The sequence below is a fragment of the Thunnus maccoyii genome, chromosome 8, assembly GCF_910596095.1.
Source record: "Thunnus maccoyii chromosome 8, fThuMac1.1, whole genome shotgun sequence".
Lineage (NCBI taxonomy): Eukaryota > Metazoa > Chordata > Actinopteri > Scombriformes > Scombridae > Thunnus > Thunnus maccoyii.
Window position 1 is genome coordinate 8,328,997 of NC_056540.1, and position 22,494 is coordinate 8,351,490.

The following is a 22,494-nucleotide window of genomic DNA, read 5'->3' on the forward strand; positions in this document are numbered from 1 at the left end:
GTGCAGGCGTATTTATTTGTGCATTAGAATGTAACCACCATGAAACAATCAGAAAATAATGTTTTAATTCTCTGATTCATGGTTTTGTTCTCGCCAGCACTGCTCACTCTCTTCATTCACTCTCTGGCTCCGTTGACCACCTCTGCACTCTCTCTCTTTCTCTGTCTCTCTCTCTCACTCGTTGAGCTGGGGAGGAGGGGCCAACTTTGAATACTGCGTATTTACAAAAACCAACCAACAAATCCTGCATAGTATACCTTTAAAGCTGCAGAGAGCCCGATCACACTGGACACATATGAAGGTTGAACGAAGAAAAGTTTTGTCAAAGCCTAAGAAAGAAGAAAGTAGAACACCCCGCCAACTGTTTTCTTTCTTTTGTCAGGTAACCCCAGAGTTAGCTTATACTCAGCTGTCAGTCACTCAATCAGCAGCTATAATTAATGTGATTTATTGTAGCTACACCGTGTTACCAGCAAGAAAACTTCCTGAGTGCAGCACTGTGTCCAGCCCTGCTTCTGTTTAGGTCATGTTAAATTGATAATTCAACATGTTGGGAAATACATGTATTTACTTATTTGCCAAGAGTTAGATAAGAAAATCAATGTTACTCTCATGTCTGTACGATAAGCTACAGCAAGGAGACTGTAAGCTTACCTTAGCAAGCTTAGCATAAAGACAGTAAACATGGGGAAACAGCTAGCCTGGCTCTGTCCGAAGGTAACAAAATCAGTGCACCAGTTCCTGTAAAGCTCACTCATTAACAAGTTATATATTATTTGTTTAACGGTGACGGTTATGGTATAGCAAGCTATTTCTTTGTTTCCGGTCTTTATGCTAAGCTACGCTAACCAGCTGCTGTCTGTAGCTTTAAATTTAGCATACAAACATGAGAGTGGTATCAGTCTTCCTAGCTAACTCTTGGCTTGAAAGTGAATAACTGTTTTACCCAAAATGTCAAACTATTCCTTGATTGAAATCCCGTGATGTCCGTGGCCACAAAAAACAAATAAATATCAACCGTAACATATAGTCAGACGCCTTTCTGCTGTGAGTCCAACTTTCAGTTTTTTCTTCATACTAATGCAAAAACAGCCCAGAAAAGATTTCAGTCACAACACTGATGATCAGGATCAGGATCTTGTGTGTTTTCGCACTCTGGTGACCCCCAGAGAGAAAGACATATCTGATCATTTAAAGCAACTACAAGGAACTTTTAACTGGTTTTGAAACAGTCTCAATTTAATACTGATGCCTCTATTTGACCGACATAAACAAACAAGACCATCAGCAAGAAGACTGGCTATTTCTATATAGTTATTCTAAATGCCTGCTGCTGGATCAGATTCCCTGCGAAATCAGACGAAACGATCTACGGCACACAGACCAGACAAGCTTACATTTACATTACATGTAGCACTGTAAATGAGGGAGTATAAAGTTTGGACAAGGGAGGACATTTCTCTTTGTTTGATAACGTTAACAGTAAAGTTAGACTTTGTCGGTTTCCCAATTCATTTAAAAAAAGACGAGAGAAAAAGAGAGAGAGTACGAGTGAGCTGAGAGCATGAGAGAGAGAGCGGTGGTGGTCGAGCAAGCTAGAGAGTGAACGAAGTGAGCGAGCGGTGGTGTAGTGAGAACAAAGCAGTGAATCAGAGAAATAAGACGTTATTTTCTGATTGTTTCACAGCAGTTACATTCTAATACACAAATAAAGACGCCCACACCTCCGCACAACCCTGCAGGAAGGTAATGCATTGCCAGATTTTAAGCCTTACATGTAACCAGGGTGTATGAACGGTACTAACACAAAGTTTACGTTGTTTCATTATCGTCATATTACAATTATTAATCTTACATAGCCACAAATAGACACATTACCTCATTGCTATACATCCTGCAAACAGCTGTGTTTAAAAATAAAAATAGTATTAAAAATAAGTTGCGTTTTTCTTTCATTCACTTCCAAAACGCACTAGCCAGATCAAGATCTTTACTACACACGGCAGTGGTGCTCATGGGAAATGCAGTCTTCATGCCGGGAAAGTACCACTTTTGTCCACAGGGGCTGTCAAAAAACACAAAATGAATGTTCCTTGTAGTAACTTTTAATCTGTGAATCTGTGAAGAATGTCATTGCCAAGATATCATACGACATAATGTACTGTCTCTTGTTGCTCTCTTACTGTTCTGTCTTCTTACTGCCTGTAGATGTTAAACGGTTGTCATTGAGTCAAGCTTTATCTGGACAGAGTAAGATTTTCAGTAATTACTTGCTGTATGTAAGTACAAAGAGGACCATCACAAAATTACAGTTTTTGCAAATATTTAGACTCCTAATTTACAAGATATATACAAGACTATATTTTGATAGTGGACTCATTTAATCATGCTCGACTAATAGAATATATTTCCTCATGGTCTTATTTCCATCTGCTTTATCCAGTGGAGACTGTTTAGAAGTTGAAGGTTAAACAGTCAGTGGATGAGTTCAGCCCCTCTGTGTGCCTCTGCAGACAGAGATGTCATACGGATACGGTGGAGATTCATGATGTAGTGGGTGCCTAGTTTCTCGGTCTAATAGCCATATCATCCATGTACTTATGGCCCTTGTTGATCGGTTAGTCTAACAGGAGTTATGATGCTGCCACAGCAGCAAGAGGCACGCAGGCTGATGGACAGATCAAGATGCCCGCCGCCACTCACCTCTCCTAAACGCAGTCATGTGTGAAATTGATTTTGCCCTTATTACCTCCCTGTTGGTCTCTCCTCTCTCACTTTCTCCTGCTCTGTCTGTCTCTCACAACATTGTACAAAATAGATCTCATCATAAAAACACAGAACATCCATGTACTAATGAGAACCTTGTCAACAACAGATTGATGTTCAGTGTTTATGTGATGCTTTTCCTGCTCTAAATGTGTGCATGATTGATGGAGCTGCCAACGCCAGGTTGTGGGTTTTCTTTTTCTTTTTTTTTTCCAAACATGTTGTTCTAGATGACAGACAGATAGTTAAAGATGCTCCACACGCTCACTTTGCCATTTTGAAAGCTGACACAGTGCAGGTTTGTGGAAAGTTCACCAGCATCCTGAGATCAAGCGCTCATTAATCATTGTCACTTCAGCTGTTTAAATAGTTCAAGCAGCATCAAAATAGCTTTTTCAAACACCAGAAAGTGCAGATGGCTGGGTAAAATGGGGCATTCATTGTGGGTTTAGAGCACTTTTGATGTAAAACATGGCGTAATGCTCCCTCTAGTGGCTCAACTGACCGCTCTTTTTATCATGAGGATGTGTTCTTCCATTCATTTTGAACTGGCAGGAGTTGAATGTTGGAGCAAGGACAGCTTCCTGCTGGTAGCCATTCAGGTTTATTATTTAACAGAATGATGTGAATTTCACTTTGCATCTGCTTTTCTTGTAAAGTTGACTGGCTACCAGAACTATTAAAGTCAGGTCGGAGTTAGAAATTAGATTTACAGTAATTACAAGATTAATATGTACAATGTAGAGTGTAAACTCAAGACACTTTTGCATATGGTTGAGTCCACTGGAAAGCAAACAAATATATATAACAGTGAAAAAAGAAATGAAACATAAAATTTGAGGATTCTAACTGCCAGTAGGAGACCTGACCTCCTTTGCTTTGTATGAACTAAATTACAACATTTCAAAACAGACCACTGAAACGACATTTAATGGAGATTCAAAGGCTTGTTTTCCTGCTGACAAAGCAAAGCCAATTTAAATTATCTTTATATGGGATTTAAGGACAAGAAAGAAAAGTGTTCTGAATCATCTTGTTTCACAAGCAAAGAATAAAACCTCACCCTTATAACAGGGTGACTTTGAAACGTGTATTTTATATACAGTGGCATATATCCTGAAATCCTGCACTGTAAGTGATAACTGTTCAGTACAATTAACATAGTGGCGAGCTGTAATATAAACTGGGTTAATTAGTAGCCCAATAGTAATAGTACTAATCCAGTAGAATTAGAAAACATTAACTACCTGCAAATAAAATAAGCTTTTTTCATGACCACAGAAGAATGTAACAACCTGAGAGACGAAATTTATGCAGCTACCAATAAATTCAGGTCTTTTGATTTTTGATTTATTACATCTTGGGTTAGATGAACCACTAGAGGGAGTAAACTTGTGTTATTTTCTTCAGACATGGTTCTGCTGCTAATTTTATGTTATATTTTTTTGATTCTACATTAAAATATGTATCAATGGCTTTTTTGTGTGTTAAAAAATGTTCATGCTCTGAGAGTGGGGGATCCAGGGTCCAGCAAAATGAGGAACAGTTTAATTTTATGAGCATGTCACTCTCTAGAGGTTAGCACAGTGACAACGTAGGTATTATTATCACTCATCTATCTTCATAGATGGGTTTCCTTCAGGGATTATAGGGATGCTTTAGCAACAAAAACTCACATAAATGGGCCTCAACTTTATTTCTGGAATTTGGTTATTGCTTGCTAGACACTGAACCCTGAGCTCCCATCGCTGGTGTCTGAAAACCTGCTAGGAGTATCTCCATGGCAGCTCGGGTATATCTTGATCATACATTTTGCTTACAGATTGTGTAATGACTGATATTTTCCCATTGTTTTATCAATGCTCATTTTTGTCTGACACTATTTGTCACATGTGAAAAGATTTAAATTCACCACAGTCTTTTTTCAATAGCACATTTCTCATGCAGCCTGTGTATGCGAGTGGTTTCATGTGTAATAAGACCTCACTTAACCCAGTTTTTGGAATGCCATAGGCCAAGATAATTAGTGTGTAGGCCCTTGGTAGTTAAGAGGATAATACATTCTAATTTGTATTATACTTTCTAGCACAAGTGCAAGTCATTTTGGGGGTTATTAATCTTCCTGGTGAAGAAGGAAGGGATGCCACCCACTGTTTGTTGTGTCACAACATTTACAGAAACTGAAGAGCCTAAAAGTCGTCACCTTTTGTGCACCGATGATATGGAACAATGATTTCTACAGACATGATCTTGATGAAACCCTCTATGATAATAACAATAATACTCAATAGTAGGAGCACCACTTGAAGCAATATTTAGACTATTAGATAAGCCACACACAGACAGCAATAATGTTAATGAAAGCATAGAACATGACATGTGTACACAACTTTAAATTGCTTCTTTACATAAACTAATGCTGCACCAAAGGACTCATTACAGTGCTTTTCCATTATGTAAGAGCTTAAGATAAATATTTTAATTAATTCAACTCATAATCAAAAAGTAACACACCCTCCAGTTGTAATATTTTAACAAAAGGAAGGAACCATTTTGCTCCTTTAAATGCACCAGTTTGCAGATGATTTTCTGCAGCATTGCCTGAATGAAATGGACTTGTGTACTTAGTATTGATGCCGCAGTGACAAACTATGGTACTGTATATTATCCCAACTTTAACTTGTTTGTCATCTCAAGTTGTTACAGTCACTATGCTGATAAAAAAACATATTTTTTGAACTAATGTTTCCTTTGTTAGTCCTTACCCAATGCACTGTTTTGAAGAAACAACATTAAACATGTTAGACACATTCCTGCTGCTTGGTGTACATGACTTTGTTTAGTAAACTGGCAACAAAAGTACTGTGTGAGATACATGTGACACAAGCAAGATGAGAAAGGTTTCCACTTGTATTAAAGTTGGTAATTAGCCAAGAGCACAGTTATACTGGTGGACATTTACCAGGTGAGCAACAAGCTTATTTGCTCTTAAAGACTAACCAGTTTATTATTATTTTGTGCCACTGGAGGGCAGTGGAACAACCTGTAAATACAGCATTGAGATACCATCACCTTATAAAGAAACATGTTAGCAAACAGTCTCCTATTTACACATCCAGCAGACAGAGAATAACATTAGCATTCATATTCAGCAATTCAAATTGGAATAATGAATTAAGTGAAACAAAATGGCAATTCAGTCTGATTATCAGGGTGAGATTATCAGAGCTTTCAGTGATTAAAACAATTACCTCCTGTATGAAATGAGACTGATGAGAGCAGTGAGACTGAACCAAAACAGTAAAGCTGCCAAACCAAGACAATGAGCTGAAAAAACAATCCATAGAGCTGAGGCGAACTATCAAGTCGAGTAATAATTTTCTGTAAGTTTATCACTACAAGTGACCTTGGTCACATTACGCACAGTCATTTGACTCATTGTTTATATAAGATATTAATTAATGCAGCTTTGAAGTTGACACCTTAGATAATATCACATCAAAATTGAAAACTGAAGAAATGAATTGGCCTGACAAAAATGAAGCAGGTGAATTTCAACAATATAAATCTTCAACCTCCATTATTCAAAACTGTCTCAGCAGAACTGTCTTAGCTCTAATGTCTGTAAATGTGCTGGTGATGGTGGGTTGACTGCTGGAAGCTCCATGTCATGATATAATGATTACATTAAACTATTCGCTTGCCAAGAACAACCGTCACATAAGATGCTTGCTGCATTTAGCTAAAAGCATTACTGGCTAGATAGAGAACTAATCTGATAAGCTCACATAGGGAGCAACAAGTGCAGATGTTGACTGAGTTGACAGGAAGAAACATTTTTTTAAAATGATTGCCTGACTCAAGTGGTCTTAGTGTGAAAGGCATCAGTGATGAAAAGTAACTAAGTACAGTTACTCAAGTACTAGTACAATTTTGAGGTACTTGTAGTTTACTTGAGTATTTCCATTTGATGCTACTTTATACTTCCACTCCACTACATTTCAGAGGGAAATATTGTACTTTCTACTCCACCACATTTATTTGACAGCTTTAGTTACTTTTCAGATGAAGATTTGACACAATGGATAATGTGCATGCTTTACAAGCAACAACAAGCAAGATGAAACCAGTGGTTTCCAACCTTTCTGACATCTTACAAAAAGCAGTGTGTAGTCAGGGTCACATTTCAGATGTCTTTGAGTTGTTAACAGCTCCACCAAATAGTGATTTTTCCCTCTAAACTGCTACTACTATTACAATGACAGAGATTCAGAGTCATTTACTTCAACTAATTTCCGCTGTAACTTCTGAATACAAGCCAACTTCAGCATCATTGAAAGCATAACCTTCTAATAACTTCTAAATCAACTGACAGCTAATCACTACGACACAGATAACATATGAGCTCAGCAAACAATATCAGCAGGACTGAACAACATGTAAATATGGAAAGACATTATGTATATTAAACTTAACGCTCCACTTACCCTTTCCCCCATGTAAAGGCTGGAAAAAGTTAGGTTGCCAGTTTTGTGTCACAGGCCATGGCTGGTGACTACTGTTGGCAATCTGCTAACAAAAAAAAAGAAAAAAATGTCGAGAAATGAATCCTTCCTAGCTTTAATATATGCCTCCTGTGATCATTTTAATTATTAGATTCAATTTAAAGTCCTCATCTGTCCATCTCAAATACCAGAGGGTCTATAACTTCTGCAGTTTTAAATTTTATCTACATGAGAAAACCAAATAGACAATTTTGGTTTTGATTTATTAAGTGTTTTTTGTTTGTAGTTTGTAAGTCAAGTGATTTTAATCGGAGCACATATACATAATAAAATATGCAGCTGTTGTCTCCTCCATCACACGTATAGAAACTAAACTGATAGAAACTAAACTTTCCTCATGTGACTAACTTTAACACCGTTAACTAAACAATAACAAAAAGTCTTTATGCAGATACACATGTGTTTGCAGTTGAGAGGAACTGATGCTGCTCATAAAGACAATAACTGATTAAGCCCCCTAAGATGCAATTGTGAAATAATGGAGATATCACTCACTGTCAAAAAACAGACTTTAATTAAAAATATTCATGGTTATTGTTTTCTTTTACTATTCTAAAAAGACAGTAAATCTGCATTATACAGTAAAGTCTAAAATATATATAAAATATAACAAATGCTTCCATTTTATACTGTTTTGCTTGAATATTTTATTATGATGAAGGAACAACAAATGCACATTTACATTTACAAGGCAGTAATAATTGTTTTCATTGTACCAGTGAGAGTAAAACAATAATACAGCACACAGAGAGCGCTGTGAAAAGTTACACAGAGGAGGAAAAAATGTAAATAACAGGATGTCATCGGTCCATCTGGATTATATAACATGTCAGAAGTTTAATCACTGCTCCATTTCTGTAAGAAAAAACATATGAGTGAATTATAAATTATATTAGTGGCATCTGGTGAAACATCAATCTCATCCAACAAGAATCCTTGTGACCATTTGGTCAGAGGTGAGAGGAAGAGTTTAAAGAAAACATTTAAAGTCCTCCTCCACTCAAAAATATGTTCTTCTTTACATTAAAGTAGGAGACGTCTTGTCCAGCTGTTAAACTTCTGAAATGAAACCTATTTGCATATTTATAGATTCTGGACTTTTTAATGAGGAAGAAGGAGGCAATGTCATTTTAAGGATTTTAACTTTTTTGTGGACAAACTATATCTGACACAAATTATTATTCAAAGTAGAATATTTTATATGCATCTTAAAACATGTCTGGAGGGGATCTTTAAGATGCTCACAAAATATATCTCAAGGAACTCTCTGTACTCACTGACACAGGAGCAGATAACAAATTATTTAAACTTTCAGTGCCACCTAGTGGCTGTTTGTAATGTACAGCAGTAACAGTAAACAGCACATTACACTCTGTTCAGTCCATCGGGCAGTTTGATTTATTTTGGTAAATGATGAAAAGAGTGAAAACATGTTTATATTCCCCTAAAATAAGACATCATATAGGCACCAATACCAAGGCCTGTAGTTCTTTTCTGATTTATTTTCTGTTAAGTAATCAAAATTAAAGTCCTCCTCCACTCAAAACATGTGTTTTTCTTCTTGTTCCTTCAGTTGGATGTTTGAGCTTCACTATGCAGAATGATGTCTGTGCAGTTTGACACTAGAAGGCTGTTTTCACATTTATCTGCTGAAAGTGGAAAGTTTCTCTGTGCTCACCTCAAAACATATTTAAGTCGTGTACATAGTAGCAGGATTTGAACTTTTTTTTGTAAAAACAAAACAAAACAACAACAACAATAATGACATATAAGACACAAATAATCTTTCTTATTTTATATAGGTATGGTTAAGTATATTGAGTATATATATATATAAAGAAAAAAAAACTGGGATCAACCTGTAAAATACTCACCATGTCTGAGATTATTACTGTGGAATATAAATTCCACAACAAACAACAACATTCACAGAAAAAAATACAGGAGATGACTTCAGTGTCCTCAGTGTTAGTGATGTTAGTCCTAGATTTAGTAAAAATTAAGTTAGTAAAATTTACTGAAAGCTTCTGAATCAGGATGTTAAAATCAGAGGAAGAGAAATTGAACCATTTTCAGAAATTAATTCATGAATTTCAGGATTTTTTCTTCAGTATACTTTATGTCAATCAGTTTCTCTGTACTGTACTGTGATATAGACTACAAGACATACGGGCCACCCTCTATTTTCATACTATTCATCAAGTAAAGTGCAGTACACACATTATTCTTTCATTCAAACCAAACAATACTGCTCTATCAGCTTTGTATTATTTAATGACTGATGACAAATATAAAACTGCCCTCCTACATATTGGTCCCAAATCTAAAACATCAGTTTTCCTTATAAAGGAATTATTCCTGTTTTTATGTGATACTGAGATGTTTCCCAGCAGGCTGTAGAGCTCTTGGTTTATCTCTCTGCTGTTTGTACACACACTCAGCGGTTAAATTTAGCCATGGATAAAAAGGGAATTATTGTAGAAACTCTGGAGCTGAAGATGGCAGATGCAGTATGACCAGCAAAACACGGAGGACTGTTGAACTGCACTCGTTTTAGTTTCCTTGGTAACCTGAGGGAAATTAGCAACAGTGAGTGCAGAAAACTCCTGATACATAAATAGCATTGGCAAGGTCATGAAAGTGACCTTTTTAATTTTTATAAGATAGTGTGCCTGTGATTCATCTATTAAGTTATATAAGATACAAGAAGAGGCAGAAACAATAGGATGCAGAGAATATAGCCGTAGCATTTTTTATCTGTGAGATCATCTGGCAGCCGATAACATGAACTCCACATGAACTTATTTGTCTCCATCTGTGTTGCTTGGGGCTCAGAGGTGTTTCTGCACCGCACCTGTCAATCAAACACTGAAGCGTGCTCACATTTCTGCTGATGAAGTTTCTGTAGGTGGCACTGTTGTGGTCTGCTGATGCACGGTAGCTGTGGCTGTGACCCCAGTCCTCCTTTTATCATGTTCAAAATGGAACAAAATGGAAAATACATCGTTTCCTTTAATGTGCTGGGAATGTTTGGGTTAGAACAAAATCCTAATTATAGGTACACGCAACAAAATTAATTTTGATTTCATTGTTATATCAGCTGTGATTATGGATTTGAAATTAAATGTCCTCTTGGCTGTTGTCATTTAAAGTAAAAGCAAAAGTCCGACACTCACAGAATGAACAACAGCTTCTCACACAGCATTCAACACACAGCTAGTTCATGTAAGGACACACATATAAAGCCAGTTATCTCACATTTGTTTTATTCTTTTTCTCTGCTAGATGCAGAACTCATTACACTTTAGGTGTTTTGTTTTTTGTCTTGCTGTTTTTATATTCTGTCTCACATTTTGTTAATTTTACACCCTGGTTCTGAAAGGTTTTTTATCGTTGTTATGACAAATGAATATAACTTGTTTTTGTTTTTCCAAGTTTTACAGTCTTTATCTAACCTACAAACTTATTTTTACTGCACATTTGTTTTAATACTCATTTGATGCTTACACAGATTATTCTGTGATGGAGTTTCTCCATAAACTGATTCAGCTACACAATGTTTTTCTTGCCGATTCCTCAATATATTCTTCAAAAAGAGTTTTCACACTCAAAATATGCACTCCATTTCTATTTGTGTCTTTAACTGAATGTGATGTACTTTTCCTTCAACAATTTGACTTATCAAAGCAGGAAAAACACAGGTGTTAATCAGTCAATTAATTGTCTTAGTAAGACATGTCAGTGAGTGGAACTGGCTCATCTAAATGCAACACAGCCATCATGAATGTTATTAATTCCACCTGTGTCTTTTTCTGCTCTCACAAGTCAAACGTCTGCTGTGAAGAGGGTCTATAGCAAGAAATCTTTACTCTAAACACAGAAGTACAGTAAACATGTATAACTTACTGTAAAAGCTGTATTCCAAAGGAAAACATTACACTCTATAGTGCCAGCTATATAGACAATGTTATATAAAAACCTCCTTAACCATTTATAAATGAATATATGTCATTCTGACTTGTCACACACAGGTGTAACTAATCACATCAATAATGGCTGCATACCATTTAGTTGTTTCACTTCTGGTTTTGTGAGGCAATTTTGGTGTAGTGGCCACAATAGGTACTGCAAGATCATGTGATGCTGTATATTTTAAAAAATTAATAAAAAAATTCTGAGTGTAAATGCCTGAAGTAAATCATTGTGTTTTCAGAGTTTGATCCACCCAGTCTAATAAAATTTGAAGACACTGAGAGAGGCGTATTAGTAAATGATTTCCTGTTTCAGGCACAGGCGCAGTACCGTTACACTCAAAATATTAATATTTATTTGGCATGTTGAACCTTAAATGGAGCACAGCAGCATCTCAGTGACCTGATGGTGGTTTATGAACATATATTTGCCATCATGAACGCAGCGTGAACACAGTGCTTCATGTCAGCTGTGCAGGAGAGCAGCTGGTTCTATATTACCATGTAGCTCTGAGTGTGTAACGTGTATGAAGCCAGCGCAGTTCAACAAAGGATTTTTGAGGGTGACATATCACTTTAAGAGTGTCAGAGCCCCTCGATGGGCTCCTCATCTTTTTTTCTCTCACAACATCTTTCTTCTGCCATGCATGGCTTGTTGCCGAGGTAACAGGCCTGAGAATGGTTTAGCATTTCCAGCATTGCCTGGTGAATCAACTCACGCTGACATGCAACTGACAACAACACACTGTATGTCTGGCTCAGGTATTTTCTTCCCCAAAAATGTCATACAAACCTAGAACCACCTGGTGCTATACTCTCATGCGGGGATCATATCAAAGGTAGCATACTTGATATTATGTTAAGCTGCTCGTCATGATGACGAACGCAGCAAACTGAGCTGTGTGTGACAGCACTGCTTTGAGCTGTCGGAGCAGAAAATCAACCCTGGTGATGGAAATGCTCTTGTATGCTGCCACACTTTTTTTTTTACATCTCTTTCCAAATCTCTGTGGAGTGAGTAACTGTGTTTCTCCAGCAGAGGACAGTGTGTGTGTGCATGTGTGTATGTGTGTGTGTAAACAAGAATTAGTGACTATTTTTAGATGCATCTATTTGTTTCATAGTCATTTGATAAGGAAAATAATTCAATTATCTGTTTTTTTTCTTCTGATTGACCAGATCATTATTGAGCTGCTGCCCCACAGACTGAAAGCACATCAGTCAATGCTCTGCCTGTCTGAATCTGCATTTGTATTGCTCCCTTGGTGTTACTGCTGTTTATAGGTAATCCTTCTATTGGAAACTAGAAGCTGTAACATGTAACAAAGGGTTAATGGACAAGCCTGGGTTATGAGCAGAAAGACAGATTGAAGTTACTCTGCTCTCCGTTAATCATACTGATAACAAATAACTTTGCATATTTTGATTGCATCATTCATATTTAGTATGTGACTTTAATCATAGTGACATAAACCACAGTATTGTCAGGACAAATGTGTGTTTTAACATTTACCATCTGCCATTTCCCATCTCATCATATGTAAGGATTCTCCAGACGCCAACAACACAGCTGCTCCTGAGACACCTGAAACTGTGCATGACAGTCATGTGAATGTAAATGATTGTTTTAATAAAACATCTGCGGCTACCTTTCAACCTGAAAAGATTTGCTCACCTTCTTCCAAACATAGACTTGATCAATATGCATTGTCACTCATTGTGCCCAACTAGGACACACTCAAGCCTGGCAGTAGGCTGAGTATGATGCAACATCTTGCAATAAATAATGTGCTGTAAGAGTATGTAACCCAGAGGCTACCAGCGCAAATAAAACTCAAGTTTAGAGAAAAAAGAAACACACGCAAACACGGTTTAATACGTTCTGAATGAAGGTTTGTTTCTTTTCTAAATGCTTTTGCTTTTTCTCTCGGCTGGCTGCTTCCTTCCTACCTGCTTTGTTGGACGGATGACAGGCCAGAGGGTCACCTTTATTGAGATGACCTGCCTCATCGATCACCTGTCACAGGTATGGATTAGAGCAAAGATCAATGGAACAGCCCTCTAGTCTGAAGTATAGCAAAGGGAGGCAGCGACTGTGCTTGATAATTGTCCGACCCCTGAGGTCCAGCGGTTTGTTTTGATCCATGTGAGAGTATGAGTGCTCAGTTTCTGTGCTGCTTCTTGAAGCAGGGTATGTGCTGGGTTATCAATCACCAGGTCTCCTTAATGCTCCTTTGTGCTGTTTTCATTGTCAACCTGTGCAGGTATCAGCCACAGTTATTTGATTTACAACAGATTATTTCATTACTTATAACGACTTCAAACCAGGCCTGAAACTAGAGGTGAGTTATTACCAATCACTTTGCTGATTTGAATCATTTTGTTCAATTCAGTTCAAAGATTCACATTCAGATACTGAGTAGTTTGTTCTGTTTTTTTCAAAGCAATGACATCACCATTCAAATAGACTCCAATACGAACATCAGTGAGTGAACGCATCATTGTGTCTTCACTTCAGTTGCACGTTCACTCTGTTCCTGGTTCAACTTCAGTACAAAACAAGGCCAATAAGTACTGTTCATAAGGATAAAAGCTCAGCAGACGACTATTTGCAACAGAATTATCTCATCATGATTGTTTCTGTGACTTTTTCAGTCTTTCATTAAACTTTTAACCAGGAAAACAGTTGAGCTGACAGCGATGTTTTCAGTCACCAGTGAGAGGTCCTCCACTGCTAAAAGCTACTGATTCATTAAGCAACAAAGATGATTCTGTCATAATAAGCATAATATTGCTGAAATGAACAGTCAACTTGAACTTGTCTTAAATGTAACTCTTTATTACAGTAATTCTGAGAAAACAACAGGTTAAACAGGTTTAAAACACTTAACAGTTCTTTTCACTTAGAATATATTGTTTACTTATTTTTTATTGTACATTTTTATTCATATTATTTATGTTCACCTGTCTTTTCTGGTAGTTGTATTTACTTTACTACTTGGCAATAAACATGTTTCTGATTTCCTCAGATTTCCTCCTTTCATCAATGTACACGAAAATACAAATTACACATCATTTCAAACACACTTGAGTGCAGCAAAATGACTTGGACACTGGCTTCAGAAGTATGTACTTACATGTTCTCACCCAGTTCCAGCTGAGAGAGGCTCCAGCCCCCTGTGACCCTGTGAAAGATAAGTGAGTACAGACACTGAACAGTTACATTTGGTCAGTAGAAACATGCTCATCTGTGTACAGTGTGGTGCTGAAAGAACAGCTCCCAAAGCCCGATAGACTGTGTGGCACAATTCAAAACAGTATTAAGGACTCAAATTGCACAAATATTATTTTTGCTCTTCTAAATGTTTTTTATTTTGTTTTATTTATTCAATATTATTTATTTATTTATTTTAGCAGTAGGTTTCTGATTTGAGGTAAACCAGAGGGGGGAAAAAGCATTGGAACTACAATAGATGCTGTGAAAAGGTTGGCAATAATTTCTACCACAATACTCAGTCCTAGCAACAACAAAGTGTCAAGAGGGCCATTCATTCTCTCTGTCTCCCACACACACACACACACACACACACACACATGCACACACACACACACACATACGCACACAACAAAGAAATCCAATTTATGGTTAGACCGATATCTTTGTTTTGTGATACAGTTCAATATTGGTCATTTCTTTAAATGTTATATATTGGTAAAGCAGCGTCCGGAGTAACCATGAATATACATAAAGAATCAGTGATGTTCTTAATCAATCAATTAATAAATCCTTAACATAAAGTCATGTACTCCTTACTATTGACAAGAAGTGATGGCTCACCCTGCTTTCAAGAGCTGCTTATCCATGTAAACAAAGTCATTAATCAGCCTTTCAGTGGGCAGATTTTTCCCTTTGTCTAATTGCTGTGTTGAAGGCTTTTCCATTCCAGTAAGTATACAGGTCCAGCTTAAATACTTCGTTTTTAGTGTGTTAGCCTGTAAAATTCAAAGAAAACCAAGACTTTGTGAGTACTATCTAAATTATCCACACTGGTTAAACCCATATACTCTATTTCCCAACATGTCACACCAGTGCAACCAAGCTGGACTGTTCTGCATAATCAATATGTCACCATATATTGACTGGGAGTGGAAACATCTTTCATTAACACCTTCACATTCCAAGGTCTCGGCTGCAGGCTGCAGGAAGTGAATACCAAACTACCTCTAGGACCCAGTGCGTCTCCTCCTCAGCCTTTGTAGTTTTTGTGTGGAGATGAGGGAGACTGAGATGTGCTTCTTGCTTATCACGATTCACATCGAGCTTCTACCAGCTGAGGAGGATGCTGAACAGGGCAATTTGAAGCCAGGAGCAGCCCCACAAACTGCTTGTTTTTAATTTTTTTTGTTTTTAAAATTTAATTTCATTGTTTTTATTTTTATTTTATTTTTTATTTTTTTATTTTGGGGACACAATGAAAGCCAATGCATTCCGGGTGCATTCCTGCTGGCTGGGACTATGATTTATCAATGCTCGCAGCTTTGTTCTCATGACAGACTTGCACTCATCCAGTCTCATCAAAACAGGACAGAGCCGTGAATTGTCCTTAACTTTCTTGCATCTTCGACGATTCCAGCTGCAGCAGGTACTTTCTGCACTTGAGGTGAGTCTGTTTTTCAGCCCACTTTCAGACACAATGGACATTTCAATATTATGTATTATTATTATTTAAGGAGATGCTGGAAAGCGTGGGAGAGAAGCCTCTCTTCCACATTTTCTGTTAATATTGGATGTTCATGTTTTTTTATCGTCTATATTGGGCTCGATGGATTGACTTGATCTTATATTTTTGGCAACAGTAATGTTCAGTGAGTGGAGGCGTGGGACGTGTCAGTGAATACTAATTACTGTCAGTTGCTTCTTCGTCTTTTTTTCGCTCCCTAAAGGGAATCCCCAGAAATAAGTGATGGATATAATGACTGTATAGGTCACATATAAATCCAGTGGCATGTCAAGCCGGTTAAAGGCAGCCCTCCATTCATTACAGTGGCTGTCCTGTTGTCTGTGTGTAGGTGTTGAAGCAGCCATGTGGAGCAGGGAGAGCGCTTCTCTACTTCTCATCTGCCTGGCGCTCACAGCTCTCTGGAAAACCAGGTGAGTCTTTTGAATGGGAGACGCATTGAAGCGATGATATGAGCTGTGGGGCCGAGGATCACTCACTGTGTCTCTGGGGACGGACCGCAGGCTCTCTATTTATCTTCTCTTTATCACACCGGACACACACACACACACACACACACACACACACACACACACACACACACACACACACACACACAATGCGCAGGAGGAGAGACAGTTTACCGCCTTCAGCATCCTCAGTCTGACCATAAAAATAACCTGGAGGGCATGCTGGTAATTAGCCAGCTGGGAGGTAGTGATGCCTTGTGGAAAATGTATTGTAGTTGAAGGCCTACATAATTCTTGTTTCCAAGGTTATTTGGTGTTATAAAAATTCAAAGACTAATTATAGTGGTTTTAACTACTCAGAAATGCAATTAATTTTTCCATCTGTGATAGAAAAACACAATAAAAATACCTATTTGCATTATTCCACAACATCAAGCCATTAGTTGGTGTTTTAATAGCCTTTTTAAATTTAGAATAATACAGCCAGTATTATTGTGTCAATACTTTGAAAAGCAAAATTGTGGTGAAACTGTTCTTTTTTCAAGAAGAATGCAGCAAACAACTAAGCCTTATTACTTTAAATTAATGTCTGACACGTCTAACCTGTTTTACACTTTCATTTTTACTAAGGCAAGGCGACCACTAGACATCTCATATTATCATGTGTGAAGGTGCTTTTTGATATCGGATAGAATGACAGTTCAGGTCATTTGACTGCTCACACTGGAGGACAGCTGACAAAAGAAAAAAAACAACCAGTATCAGAAGCACAAGAGGCCATTTAAATAAGGCCATTGAATTCCTCTCCAGGCTCCATTATGATGCCAGTGACATACAGATTGTGAAAGCTTGTCTTGGAAGACCAAATTGTCCGTACCATCATCTACTGAGTGCCTGTATTTGTGGCATGTTGGCAGAATGGGAAGAACTGGAAAACCGCCTGTTATTCCGACTTGAGAGCATTATTCCAAGATGGTTACCTATCAAGCTCTAGCCACAACAGATACATGTAAACTAAAAGCAGCCATTTTATAGTATTACATATTTGTAGTGACACCAGATTTAAACAGTGTATTGCTATTTTTTAATTGGCTGAATTGACTGTATCAGTATTAAAATTGGATTTTATTAAGCTGTAACCACCAGCTATGGTGGCTTTTCACCCCTTTTGACTCCTCCACAGTTCTTTTCACCAAATGGGAAACATTGTGTTGTGTTGTATGAGCTCTCAGATGTACATTACTTTGGATAAAAGCATCTGCTAAATGATATTGTAAATTGTAAAACTATAAATTGTAAATTGTAGTTGTCAGAAATTCATGATATCTCTAACTTGAGTTAGCTAACATTACAGCTAAGGGAGTAGCGTGAATAGTTTAGATGGCAGTGTGAACACTTTACAGTAGACTTTAGACTTTAAACTGCATTTCATATCTGCAATCATTTTAAACAAGTTGATATTAATGTGAAAATATCTCATATTGCTTTTGGTGTCAGAAAACCATAAAAACAATACATTTTTTAGCTACATACTAGCTGTCTAGTTACCTAGCAACCCTTGAAAACTAGCTAGCTAGTTAGTTAACAAGCAAATAAAACATTAAAAATGTAGGCCTAGTTAAATGAATAGATGTTAATTAATTTATGTTTCTAAGTTTAAGTTACTGTTAATACCATAATACAGGTTTGTTGACGATTTAATGCTGATCTAATGCAGGTGTGATTTAAAATGTGGCAAAATGTTGTTGCTATAATGGAGAAGACCAGAAACAAGAGACAGAATATTCCCAGTCTATTAGGTTATAACGTCAGTAACTAGGCTACATTAATCCAACACGTTCTGATGGTAATTAGAGGAATGTGGTCCAAACAGAAAATACCCAGATGTGAAAATGATTAATATTGTATACATTCTCATTGCCTGCATAAAGTAAAATATGCCCATAACCTGAGGCTGTTACACCAAAGCTGCTGACAGTGGTGATTATGTTGAGCTTTAATGTAGGACCTTATCTGAATTTATTTACCATGAATCTCTGGCTCTGATTACATTTGCATATTCAGTTGTGTTTTGGCTCCAAGATCAGATGGCTCACAAATGTTCTGCCTTGAACTGGGTCATCCATGTGGATGAGGAACAATGTGTATATGTGTGCGTGTGTCTGTGTGGGCATGTATGGAGTCTCTGCCAGATAATAATGACCCCTTTTCTTTTCAAAAATCAGGCCTCTGAGGAAAACAGAGTGTAAATACATTTCTAATTTCATCAGATTCTTGTTTTTGAAGTGTCCCCTCAGCTGGTCATGTTGTTATTGTGTGTGTGTGTGTTGACCAGATCAGTGAATGCTGACGCCACATCTGATGCCTTTAAAACCAACATCACCCTTTTCACACGGATCCTTGACAGACTGCTGGATGGATATGATAACCGTCTACGGCCTGGTCTTGGGGGTAAGAAAATAATGTACTATCATTGGATGTATCTGTATATTTGAGATGATACAATATTAGTAACTCGTTTAAATGTTTCGTGCTCCCGTTTGTTATAAAACAGCACGGCTCTCTTTCTTTAAGCGGTTGATGGCTCATTTGGAGTGAAAACACTTCATTTAACATCAGCTTTTGTAGTACCGATAACCTTTGGCAGCAGTCCCCTCAAGAATAAACTGACAAACACTCTCTGTGCACACAACTTTTAGGTTATATAACACTCCACTTCCTGGAAAGTAACAGCAGCCAAACTGGCCACATTTAACCTTGCAGAGGGCTTTATTCTCACTAGAGTTTCTCTTGAAATTGCCTGCTGAATTCATCAGATAATGAAGGACTGTACAGTGCACAAAAGTACACTGTGTTGACAGATGTGACACAAAGTAATATGGCTTGTGACTCGGAAAGTCTATATTGTACTCAGTGATGTTTTCATTGATTGATACATTTCTTCTTAAATAATGCATTGTTTATGCTTTACCATGAAGTATTCATAATATGATACAATCATATATAGTATAAAGATTTTTTTTTTCTATCTGCCTTTAAAAAGAGAATTTCTTGAACTTCATGACAGGCTTCAATATTATTTTTCACCTCCCAATCCGCAGAGGAAGCAAAAGACAATACATTTTGTTAGTTCTCCTGTAGCCTCAGTGTGCTACAGTGCTTCTCTCTCTATCCTCACCTCTCCCATCATCCTCCATGTCTGGCATCTCATTTCCAGCTGGCCCCTCACCCCAAAGCTGAGCTCCTCCCTCAGGATTTGGTGCCATTTGAAATTCAAATTCCTGGGGCCATCAGCCCAGCCCAGGAGCTGCCATATGGGGAACAGACCTCCTTTAGCTAGGCAGCGCTCAGCCTGTACAACTGGACCTACAGTAATAGTGCTGCGAGCTTATTTATTGTTTATGAGGAGAACAAATGTATGGCCTATTACCACATGTATATTACTTATATAATCTTAATGATCATATTTCATGACATGTTCTGTTATATAGTATATGATTTATGCACCAACATTTCTACTTTATGCTCCCTAGAAAATAGAAAGATGTAAACGCTACATTTCTTGACATTGGGTTTGACTCATATATCACTATATTGATTTTGACTGAAAAATTACATTAACTACCAATTAATAAGTGCAAAGAAACCTAATCTGACTGATATTACATCATGATGAAGAATTGATCCTGTTAAAGACAAACTTGATCTGTGATAAAACATTTCAACAAAACATTCACACTTAATTTAGATGCTTTCATCCGAAGTGTCTCACAGCACCCTGAGCACATACATTTTTATCAGTTTCGGCCCATTTGGGAGCCAAACCCCCAATGCTTAAAGTGTAGTAGAGTACTGTAGCCAGTAATGTACACAGAGCTGACATCATGAAGCAGGATTCAGTCTGAAAGGAGAAAAATGACATCAGATGGAATTTTCCACATTGTAGACACATTAAATCTGTATGTCTCATCTGTGGGAAAAATATGTTAACACTTCAATGGACTTTGGTTTATAACACATTTATAATGTCTTAACAAGAGCCTCATCACAGCTGCATGAGTGTGTTCATTCATACATGCAGTATGCATATATATATGTATATATATATATATATATATATATATATACATATGTCTGTGTGTGTGTGTGTGTGTGCTCTCTTTCTCAATCATCAATCAATCATTTATTTACAGCATCATCACATACATACATGACATATTACTTTCCCTGCTAGATTTCCTGTCCCATGTGTCTGTATTTTACTGTATTTTACTCTTCAATATCAATAGGTTTAAAATATTTTTCAAATCCCTTCATGGACAACATGAGTTAAGAACGGCACTCTCAGAGTTATTGTTCAGATGTTTTTACTAAACTGTGGAGCAGTTAAATCTATCCCAATAAACGCTCTCCTGTGTCTTATTGCGGTGAACAGGAGATGTGAATTGAAACATTTTACAGTTTCCACTGATAATCAAACGATAAAGATGGAAAAGAGGAATCTAGGACAGAGGTTTTCAAGATGAACCCACATGTCCCCTTGGGGCTACTAGAGGGTTTCAGGGGAGAGAAAAAAAACCCAACTGTAATCGTTTCAACAATGACTGAATTGTGGGTTTAGGCTGCACACATTTCTCTTGAATTTATTTATAGCTAATGCAATATAACCACAGCTGTTTGATGGCTAAACGAGACTATTGCTTTCAGAAGCGAAAACAGCTATTTTTTCTCTAATATATAGCATATAGTGTAACTACTGTGGACTAAATTGTAATCCTAACTGCTTAAATCCTGAATTTATTTTCCATACTTGCCATCTGTTTCAAGTGTTGAAGCAATACCAAGCTCTTTTAAAATGCAGCAATTGGTTTCTTTCACTGAAATCAAGCCAGGCTGCAGAGAGTGAATGCAGAAAGCACAGTTGCTCCCACATCATCATTAGTGTGACTGCGAGGCAGCTCACTTCTGTTCATATTCACACTTCTGCTACTAATTTGTTTTCCACCCAAAATTAGTCATCTAACTACGACTCCATGCCCACAGCTGTACTATTTAATAGTAGTAATAGTAATAGAACAATGGGTCACATGTATATGTGTAATGTGAAAAGGGTCTAAATCCAAATGGCTAACGTTATTAACTTTTGACGGCCATAATACGTTAAGAACATGATGTGTAGTTTATTGTAAAGGTCTGCCCCAAAGTGACCTGAAAATTGATTAATGCAGCTTTAAAACTACGCTGTTTTCATGGAAGTGTTGAAAGCACCTCTAATATTCACCATGGCGCTCTGATCTGACCTCCAGCTAAAAAGACATATTTCCCTTTTTGAAATGGATATTGTTGAACATTTGTGCCCTGCTTGCACTGTGGGGTGATACTATGACGTCTTCTGGTTGGATTCTAGTTGATTCTGTAACTGGTGATCTTAGTGCCAAGGTGAATATTGCTGCTCATGCTAACTGCAAAAGCAATAATGTCTTCTTAGCTTGAGTAGCTGCTGATGTTAACTAGAAACATTAAACAAACCACTTTAATTATAGTACCAGACATCAGGTGTTAAAAACAATGAATTGAAAAGCTGTACTGAACTTTCTTTAATCACTGTTGTGTTGGATTAATCAGCAGTACAGAGAACAAGGCGGCAGTTTTACTGATTGTTAATTTAAGTGTTTCAATCAAAATCTATGGCAATTTGATCAATACAATCAAATCGGGCTTGACTTATGAAGATGGCATCTTCCTGAGCTGATGTTACTCCCTCCTCTGACCCATCATAAAGAGCAATATTGGGTTTTTGCTGATGCTCTTTAATTCAACTGGCAAGAGTTAAGTTGACATTTGGATAGTTGCACAGCAGGATGCACAGTCCCTTAACACAGGCAGGTTTTGTCTGACCAGTTAAACATGGTTCATCAGCCCCATCTGTACCAAATGACTCAAATTATACGTGTTTATGACTGTTCTGAATGAATCGACTTTAGGTATTGTCCTTGTTCCTATA

At 37.3% G+C, this 22,494-nt stretch overlaps 1 protein-coding gene across 1 annotated transcript in view; it reads left to right on the forward strand.

The window, feature by feature from the left end:
• The first annotated feature begins 15,802 nt into the window (after positions 1–15,802).
• Positions 15,803–22,494, forward strand: part of LOC121902539 (gamma-aminobutyric acid receptor subunit alpha-2) — a 28,748-nt gene continuing 22,056 nt past the window's right edge. Inside the window, exons 1-3 of the mRNA XM_042419882.1 lie at positions 15,803–15,963; positions 16,373–16,454; positions 18,826–18,941. Coding sequence (XP_042275816.1) covers positions 16,387–16,454; positions 18,826–18,941 — 184 coding nt within the window. The 5' untranslated portion in view covers positions 15,803–15,963; positions 16,373–16,386. The remainder of the gene's footprint in view (positions 15,964–16,372; positions 16,455–18,825; positions 18,942–22,494) is intronic.